This window comes from Triplophysa rosa, linkage group LG3, assembly GCF_024868665.1.
Source record: "Triplophysa rosa linkage group LG3, Trosa_1v2, whole genome shotgun sequence".
Classification (NCBI taxonomy): domain Eukaryota; kingdom Metazoa; phylum Chordata; class Actinopteri; order Cypriniformes; family Nemacheilidae; genus Triplophysa; species Triplophysa rosa.
The window spans coordinates 15,617,840-15,626,336 of NC_079892.1; the positions used below are offsets into that span (position 1 = coordinate 15,617,840).

General features: G+C 45.6%; 2 protein-coding genes across 2 annotated transcripts in view; both read left to right on the top strand.

Moving 5' to 3' along the window:
* The first annotated feature begins 547 nt into the window (after positions 1-547).
* LOC130551600 (complexin-3-like) lies at positions 548-2,408 on the top strand. The gene is made up of 4 exons (XM_057329331.1): positions 548-728; positions 918-1,145; positions 1,335-1,422; positions 1,517-2,408. The coding sequence occupies exons 2-4, from the start codon at positions 955-957 to the stop codon at positions 1,733-1,735; spliced, it is 498 nt and encodes a 165-aa protein (XP_057185314.1). The 5' UTR covers positions 548-728; positions 918-954; the 3' UTR covers positions 1,736-2,408.
* A 17-nt stretch (positions 2,409-2,425) lies between these two features.
* LOC130551590 (pyruvate kinase PKM-like) overlaps positions 2,426-8,497 on the top strand; it is a 13,439-nt gene continuing 7,367 nt past the window's right edge. Inside the window, exons 1-8 of the mRNA XM_057329316.1 lie at positions 2,426-3,046; positions 3,268-3,423; positions 3,879-4,093; positions 4,251-4,454; positions 4,524-4,699; positions 4,778-4,944; positions 6,464-6,542; positions 6,757-6,990. Of these exons, the coding sequence (XP_057185299.1) occupies positions 2,736-3,046; positions 3,268-3,423; positions 3,879-4,093; positions 4,251-4,454; positions 4,524-4,699; positions 4,778-4,944; positions 6,464-6,542; positions 6,757-6,990 (1,542 nt within the window). The 5' untranslated portion in view covers positions 2,426-2,735. The remainder of the gene's footprint in view (positions 3,047-3,267; positions 3,424-3,878; positions 4,094-4,250; positions 4,455-4,523; positions 4,700-4,777; positions 4,945-6,463; positions 6,543-6,756; positions 6,991-8,497) is intronic.

Genomic DNA, 8,497 nt, shown 5'->3' on the forward strand with positions numbered 1-8,497 from the left:
CTCTCTCTCTCTCTCTCTCTCTCTCTCTCTCTCTCTCTCTCTCTCTCTCTCTCTCTCTCTCTCTCTCTTCACGTGTGGTCACTGATCTCCTCTCAATCTGTTAAGATGCTCAATGCTCTCTCTCTTTCACACACACACAGTATTTGGTTGTGTGAGCAGCTGTGTATGTGATAGTGTTGTGTGTGTGTGTGTAATTGATTGTGTCCTCTCATGTCAGATGCTGAAGGCTGCTTCAGGGTCACTGATAACAGTTTCTCTTTTCTCTCACACTCCTCTTCTTCATTGTGTTTACTATCATCTCTAGATCACAGTGAATCTGTCTGTCTGTCATTTGTTCTGTGTTGTTTTTGTAGGGAATATGCGAGTTATGTTGTGAAGCGCAACAATATGCATAGCGCACAATTGGCATAATTATATTATTGTGTGAAACACATCTAACTCGAAATATATTGCATGGGTCAGGTGTAACAAACACACAGAGCAACGATCACTGAAACACACAGCCTGCTGTCTGTCAATCTGCTGGTTGTAATGAGATTGTGTGGCATTAAAGTCTTCAGGGTAATAATCTGGATCCACACAGACAGACTGGAGAGGACGGCAGAATGAATCGCAGGAACGCTGCGTGTTTGTTGGGATGTTAATGGTCTTCTGCTGCACGCTCACACGTGGATGTTATTGAAGTGAAACACAAGGATCCACCTGTCTGTCTGTCGCTCTGAATGCAGGTAGACAGGAGTCTGTTTAGAACAGCATGTGTGTCTCTCTAACAGCCGGGTCTTCATGTTGAAGATATTCATGTGTCAGGTTTATTTCTCAAGTGTTTTATTTGCGTAGTGATTCAGTTTTAGAATTTGACAGTTTCTTCTAGAGTACACAAACACACCGAACCTTTCCATCATGATCATGGTCTGTAGACACACGTGCAGGTGATCCAGACATCTGACGTACATCATGCAGTCTGATCTGAAGAAATCTCTGCTGACTCCCATTAAAACGCTCACATACTGTGTGACTGGAGAGAAGACACGAGACGACTGCACCAAACACAAGTCCAGACGCGGGTCAAAGGTCAAGAGCGGCGTGACCCATCTGCAGAACACGCATCCGATGCGATCGTATCAGGCCGAGCTGGAGAGAGAGAGGTGAGATCTCACTAGATGTTGAAAATTCAATGAAGTATACACAACGTCGTAAATGATTTGTTTTGTCAATTTGGTTTAGTCCGTTGTGTTGATGTAGCTGTGATGTCACTTTATAAAAGGCACAGACACGGTTCTCGAAAAGAAGTCTGTCGTGCTTGAAAAAACCATGTTCTCTCATTGTACGTGTAGAAAAGTGTGTGAGGCTCTGACCGCTCAGAAGAACGCAGAGAGAGCTGCCATGAGGACACATTTCAGAAGAAAATATCATCTGAGCAAGGTCAACACCAGACATTTGATTTTCCTCGCTTTGTTTCTTCTGAAGAATGAGTGATGTGACGGTGTTGTTGAATGACTCATTTCAATGTCTTCAGAATGTGAAGGACACCGGGCGTGTGCGATCTGGCGGGGGTAAAGTGGCTCTCCCCCGTGAACTGGCTCAGATGGTTTATCCTGAAGCTCCAGTTAAAGACGAGGCTTTCGGACTGCTCAGCGCATTCCAGGGCCTCGGTTTCAGCGCGGGGATTTACACCAGCAACAAACAACCCAAAACCTCCAGCACAGCCAACACTGAGCCGTGTAAACTCATGTGACCTCCACAACACACCACACGCTGAACACTTGTTCCTGAACGGGAGAAATGACACTCGATTGTATCATTCATCTCATCTTCTGTCAGCTTCTTCATTCTCACCTTAGTTCTCTGCAGAATGTTTCAAGGAGTTTCAGATGTTATATTGTAGAACTCTGTCTCTCTCTCTCTCTCTCTCTCTCTCTCTGTCTGTCTGTCTGGCTCACTCACTGAATCTCTAACAAGGTCAACACCAGACATTTGATTTTCCTCACTTTGTTTCTGCTGAAGAATGAGTGATGTGTTGGTGTTAGAGATTCAGTGAGTGAGCCAGACAGACAGACAGACAGACAGACAGACAGACATATCACTCTCTGTCTGTCCGTCTCAATCTCTGTCTGTCTGTCTCACTCTTTCTCTGTCTGTCTCAATCTCTGTCTGTCTGTCTCACTCTTTCTCTGTCTGTCTGTCTGTCTCACTCTCTCTCTCTCTGTCTCAATCTCTGTCTGTCTCACTCACTCTCTGTCTGTCTGTCTCTCTCTCTCTCTGTCTCAATCTCTCTCTGTCTGTCTCACTCTTTCTCTGTCTGTCTCACTCTCTCTCTGTCTGTCTCCCTCTCTCTCTGTCTGTCTGTCCGTCTCAATCTCTGTCTGTCTCACTCACTCTCTGTCTCACTCACTCACTCTCTCACTCTCTCTCTCTCTCTCTCTCTCTCTCTCTCTCTGTCTGTCTGTCTGTCTGTCTCTCACTCTCTGTCTGTCTGTCTGTCTGTCTGTCTGTCTGTCTGTCTGTCTGTCTCTTTCACTCTCGCTGACAGTGGTGACTGTATTAAGATTTTGCAGATGTGATATTAAAGTTAGCCATTGAACATTTGTCATGTCTTTGAGCTTTTGTGTGTGTGTGGACTCATTCGTCCCTGTGATTTCCAGAATGAGGTGATGTGTTGTTTTTCTCTTGACCTTTGACCTGATGTGACAGTAACTCATAGGTTGTGTGTATTCTGTGAGGAGAAGCGGACAGGGATGGGTTTGGGGGTCTTCACAGAAAACACACATGTGCTGTTAAAGGGGACGTGTTGGACGGAGTCAGACAGAGGCAGCATGCTCGTGTCATGTGTTCGCGTGGGATCTTCTGCTCTCGGTCGATCGCTGTGTGTGCGTCCGGTCATCAGGAGATCCCGCAGCAGTGCTGGAGGACCGCGACGCTTTCAGGACATCCCTCACACCGGCTCCAACGGCTGGATCAACCTTCTGAGATTCTGGAAAGATGGAAGATTCAGTCAGCTCCACAAACACATGGAGAACACCTTCAGACAACTCGGACCCATTTACAGGTACACACACACACGACTCAATAAAATATCATTGTGACATCTAAATGATTTTTGTTCAGTATTTGACTTTTATCCTTGAATAATTTCTACTTGAACTTGAATCTTTTCTAATTCAAACCAGGTGTCATATTCAATAGAATTTAGCATTAGAATGGTGAATATAGTTTATTTGTCTTTATGGGTATGTTGAATGAATGACTGTTTATGTGTTTGTGTGTCAGAGAATATCTGGGCTCTCAGAGCAGTGTTAACATCATGATGCCCGTAGACATCGGGGAGTTGTTCCGTTCGGAGGGTTTGCACCCGCGCCGCATGACTCTACAGCCGTGGGCCACACACAGAGAGACACGCAGACACAGCAAAGGCGTCTTCCTCAAGTCAGTGTGTGTGTGTGTGTGTGCGTGCGTGTGTGCGTGTGTGTCAGTGAGTTGTGTGTGTGTGTGTCAGTGAGTTGTGTGTGTGTGTGTGTGTGTGTCAGTGAGTTGTGTGTGTGTGTGTGTGTGTGTCAGTGAGTCGTGTGTGTGTGTGTGTCAGTGAGTCGTGTGTGTGAGTGTTTGTGTGTTTGTGTTAGTGAGTTGTGCGTGAGTGTATGTGTGTTTTCTTACACTTTACTGAACCACTAACCGTGCTCATGCTGATTTTAATGGATGTTGTAATCATCTTGAAGTCCACATGTGTTGTTTTAGTGTTTCAAGCCTAACAAATGTCAATAATGTCATTCTCCGTTCATTCAAGTCGCTTTGGATAAAAGCATCTGGTAAATGCCTACATGACTCACTGATTCCCTCAAGCTGATGTAATGCGTGTGTTTAAGCGTGTTTGTTGTATGCAGGAACGGACCGGAGTGGCGTTCTGACCGGCTGCTGTTGAACAGAGAAGTGATGGTCAGTTCAGCCGTGCGCCGCTTTCTGCCGCTTCTGGATGATGTAGCTCAGGATTTCTGTCATGCTCTGAGACAGCGGCTGGAGACCAAAGGCGTGGGGGAGACCGGCCAGCGCAGTTTGACCCTTGACCCCAGCCCTGACCTCTTCCGCTTCGCTCTGGAAGGTCAGAGGTCACGTTGAGTTCTTCAAACATTTTGGCGATGGGCTGCGAAACGTTGGACAGTTTGTTTAAATGTGTTTCCTTCATCAGGTGATTTTTATGTTCCGCGTGATCCATTGATTGGTGTGTAGAAACACATTTGTCATTTGTTGTATTTCAGCGAGCTGTCACGTTCTGTACGGCGAGCGGATCGGCCTGTTCTCCTCCAAACCGTCTGAAGAGTCCGAGCGCTTCATTTGGGCCGTCGAGCGCATGCTGGCCACGACCCCCCCGCTCCTCTACCTGCCCCCCCGCCTGCTGCTGCGTCTGCACGCACCCCTGTGGACTCAACACGCCACTGCATGGGATCATATATTCAGTCACGGTGTGTGTATGTGTGTGTTACTCATGACACTGATCTGAGATCGGGTGATGAATGTTTGTGTCTTAACAGCGGAGACTCGCATTCAGAGGGGCTTCCAGCGTCTTCAGAGTCGCTCCGGCGGGCCGCCTGGAGGATCTGACGAGCGGTTTCCGGGTGTGCTGGGTCAGTTAATAGAGGCGGGGCAGTTGTCAGTGGAGCTGATCAGAGCAAACATCACAGAACTGATGGCCGGTGGTGTTGATACTGTATGAAGACTCAACACTCAAAGCTTCCTGTCATCAGTGAATCGCGGCTGTTTTAATCAGAATGTTTCTGTGTCTCAGACCGCCGTCCCGCTGCAGTTTGCTCTCTTCGAGCTGGCGCGCAACCCTGACGTACAGGAGCGCGTTCGCACACAGGCGCTGTCGTCATGGAAACAGGCGGCAGGGAATCCCCAGAAGGCCCTTCAGGGGGCGCCACTGCTGAAAGGAACGGTGAAGGAGACGCTGAGGTCAGATGAATGAAAGAAAAACAAAATACAAAACTCATTGTGACCAAATGCATGAAAAGGACACAGCTGAACAAAGCCGCTTTTACACATATTAGGCCATGTTCACACTTGAACTTCTTTTTTGACAAGAAAAAGTTGACAATAAAAAAACGCTCGCAGCATTGTGGTTACAAATAGCATCCGGCAATGTTCAAAGATAGCATTTGTGCACGAAGGCAGATTAGAGAGACAGGCTCCATAGGCAGCGTAACGGAAGTCTATTTGAATTACAAACAGAGAGCTTCTTTGCTATAACCAATCACATATTTAAAAACTACAATACTAATTTCTCGCTAGAAATGCAATCAGAAGTTATCGAAAGTGAAAATTAAACTTACATTTATACAAAACTAAGCTCCAACGGGCGTTTTGGCCACCATTCTATTTTTTGAAGCTTGAGCCTTCTCGACCAATCACGTTCCTCGCAGGTTGTTATGGAAACGACAGGTCTCTGTCATTGGTTAGCTGTGAAAAAGGTTCTTGACGTAGGGCGTTTTTTTCAGAAAAGTTGAACTTTTTTCAACCTCAAAAGACACTCTGAGCTGCAGAAAAAGACGCTGCCGTTTAAAGGGGTCATATGGTGTGAACACGTGTGTTTCTGTGTCTTTGGTGTGTTATAAGTCGCTCATGCGTGTATTAGACGTGTAAAATTGCAGAAATGAAAGTGTGGGAACAAAAGAGTCATTCTATGTAAAAGCGAATGCTCACCCAGACCTGCCTGAAACACCTCGTGTAGCCACACCCCCACAAATCTACATCAGTTGCTGGTCTGATTTGACTAAGACCACCCAAATGTAGACGCAAGTAAGGTGGGCGTACCTGTCAGTACAATTGAAGAGGAACCTGATGTTCCAAATATGGTCAGAGGTGTTACACGCTAGCAGTATTCCACCAATCACTACGCACTGGTGAACTGGCCAATCACAGCACACCTCGCTTTTCAGAGCCATGAGCTTTGTTAAACATCTGTGTGTTTCAGAGAGGCGGAGCAAAGAGGAGATACAAACATGCACGTGTGTGGAAAATACAGCGTTTATCAGCCTTAAATCGTGTTTACACATTACATTACATCTAAAACAAACCATAATATTCCTTTTAGCCGTGTCATATGACCCCTTTAAAAGAGCGCTCAGGACCTTTTTTTTTGGATTATTGGATTAACAGACGCTAGCAGCTTCAAAAAAAGAAGTCAAGTGTGAACATGGCCTTAGACAGTAGTAACAGAGATGTCATTATGAAAGAGACAGAATATAAGGTATTAGAACGCATGCTGTTATTGACAATGTTCAATCACTATTGTTTTTATAGTGCTTGTAAGCACTCGCTGTGTGTATTATGGGATGTATATTAGTGTTTTGCGGTCATACTGTGTGAGGAGCAGTTTTTCTTCTGCTTCAGAAAGCATTCACACATGTTTTCAGCGTGTTGATGCGTTGATTCACACTTTTGATTCAGGACTGAACGTGTTTGTGTTTTACAGACTCTATCCGGTGGGCATCACAGTTCAGAGATATCCTGTGAAAGACATCGTCCTCCAGAACTATCACGTACCAGCGGGGGTAAGAGATCCACATCAAATTGGAACTTGAATCGAGTTTGTGGATAAAGGCTTCAGAAATGTTTGCACGATGCAGCCATACTTTCAGATAGATGTAGATAATATACTGCATATCTATATAATATATGATGCATAACTTATTTATATCTCTATAATCTCCACGTCAAATGTTGATGTGTGTAAACTGAAGCGTGTTGTCTTGTGAAACCCTCCAGACGTTGGTTCAGGTGTGTCTGTATCCTCTGGGACGGAGTCACGAGGTCTTTGAGAATCCTCAGCGCTTTGACCCCGCCCGCTGGGGAGGAGCTGACAGAGGGCGGGACACTGAGAATGTGACCATGAAGACGGGTTCAGGAGGGGGCTTCCGCTCGTTGGCATTCGGGTTCGGCTCAAGACAGTGTGTGGGCCGCAGAATCGCAGAGAACGAGATGCAGCTGCTGTTGCTACACGTGAGTGAATCAGTTAGTGACGGAGTGAATCAGGGAGTCAGTGACCGAATGAATCAGTGAGTTAGTGACCGAGTGAATCAGTGACTGAGTGAATCAGCGAATCAGTGACCAAATTAATCAGCGAGTCAGTGACTGAATGAATCTGCGAGTCAGTGACTGAATGAATCAATGAGTCAGTGACTGAATGAATCTGCGAGTCAGTGACTGAATGAATCAATGAGTCAGTGACTGAATGAATCTGCGAGTCAGTGACTGAATGAATCAACGAGTCAGTGACTGAATGAATCTGCGAGTCAGTGACTGAATGAATCAGCGAGTCAGTGACTGAATGAATCTGCGAGTCAGTGACTGAATGAATCAATGAGTCAGTGACTGAATGAATCTGCGAGTCAGTGACTGAATGAATCAGCGAGTCAGTGACTGAATGAATCTGCGAGTCAGTGACTGAATGAATCAGCGAGTCAGTGACTGAATGAATCTGCGAGTCAGTGACTGAATGAATCAGCGAGTCAGTGACTGAATGAATCTGCGAGTCAGTGACTGAATGAATCAGCGAGTCAGTGACTGAATGAATCAATGAGTCAGTGACTGAATGAATCTGCAAGTCAGTGACTGAATGAATCTGCGAGTCAGTGACTGAATGAATCAGCGAGTCAGTGATCGAATGAATCAGCGAGTCATTGCCTGAGTGAATCCGCGAGTCAGTGACTGAATGAATCAATGAGTCAGTGACTGAATGAATCAGCGAGTCAGTGATCGAATGAATCAGCGAGTCATTGCCTGAGTGAATCCGCGAGTCAGTGACTGAATGAATCAATGAGTCAGTGACTGAATGAATCTGCGAGTCAGTGACTGAATCAATGAGCGAGTCAGTGACTGAGTCAGGGAGTCAGTGACAGAATGAATCATCGAGTCAGTGACCAAATGAACCAGCAATTCAGTGACTGAATGAATCAATGAGTCAGTGACCGAGTGAATCAGCGAATCAGTGACTGAGTGAATCAGGGAGTCAGTGACCGTATGAATCAGTGATTCTGTGACTGAATGAATCAATGATTCAGTGACTGAGTGGGTCAATCAGTGGGTCAGTAACTGAATCAATCAGCGAATCAGTGACTGAGTGAATCAGCGAGACAGTGACCGTATGAATCAGTGATTCTGTGACTGACTGAATGAATCAATGATTCAGTGACTGAGTGAATCAATGAGTTATTGACTATGAATGGAAACAGTTTCATGTGTGGAGACTTCATACACTTAAAGGCGCAGTTCTTAATTAACAGCGGTCACTAGCGTTGTATTACAGATTTGCCACGAATCGCTCAGTCCAAACACGACGGTGGCCACCACAGTACAAAAAGATGTGGTTCTCATGTTAACGCATGGAAGAGATTTTGCGGGCATTAGAAAGACTGTAGAAAGAGCGATGACTTATGTATTACATGAAATAAAGGTTTGTGGATTTTGAGAGAGAGAGAGAGAGAGAGAGAGAGAGAGAGAGAGAGAG

What these genes read in the sequence shown, in the direction of transcription:
- LOC130551600 (XM_057329331.1), top strand. Translation starts at nt 955, where the DNA reads ATGCAGTCTGATCTGAAGAAATCTCTGCTGACTCCCATTAAAACGCTC. An exon ending in GCCGAGCTGGAGAGAGAGAG is followed by an intron (nt 1,146 to 1,334) that starts GTGAGATCTCAC and finishes TTGTACGTGTAG; the next exon opens with AAAAGTGTGTGAGGCTCTGA. An exon ending in GAAAATATCATCTGAGCAAG is followed by an intron (nt 1,423 to 1,516) that starts GTCAACACCAGA and finishes CAATGTCTTCAG; the next exon opens with AATGTGAAGGACACCGGGCG.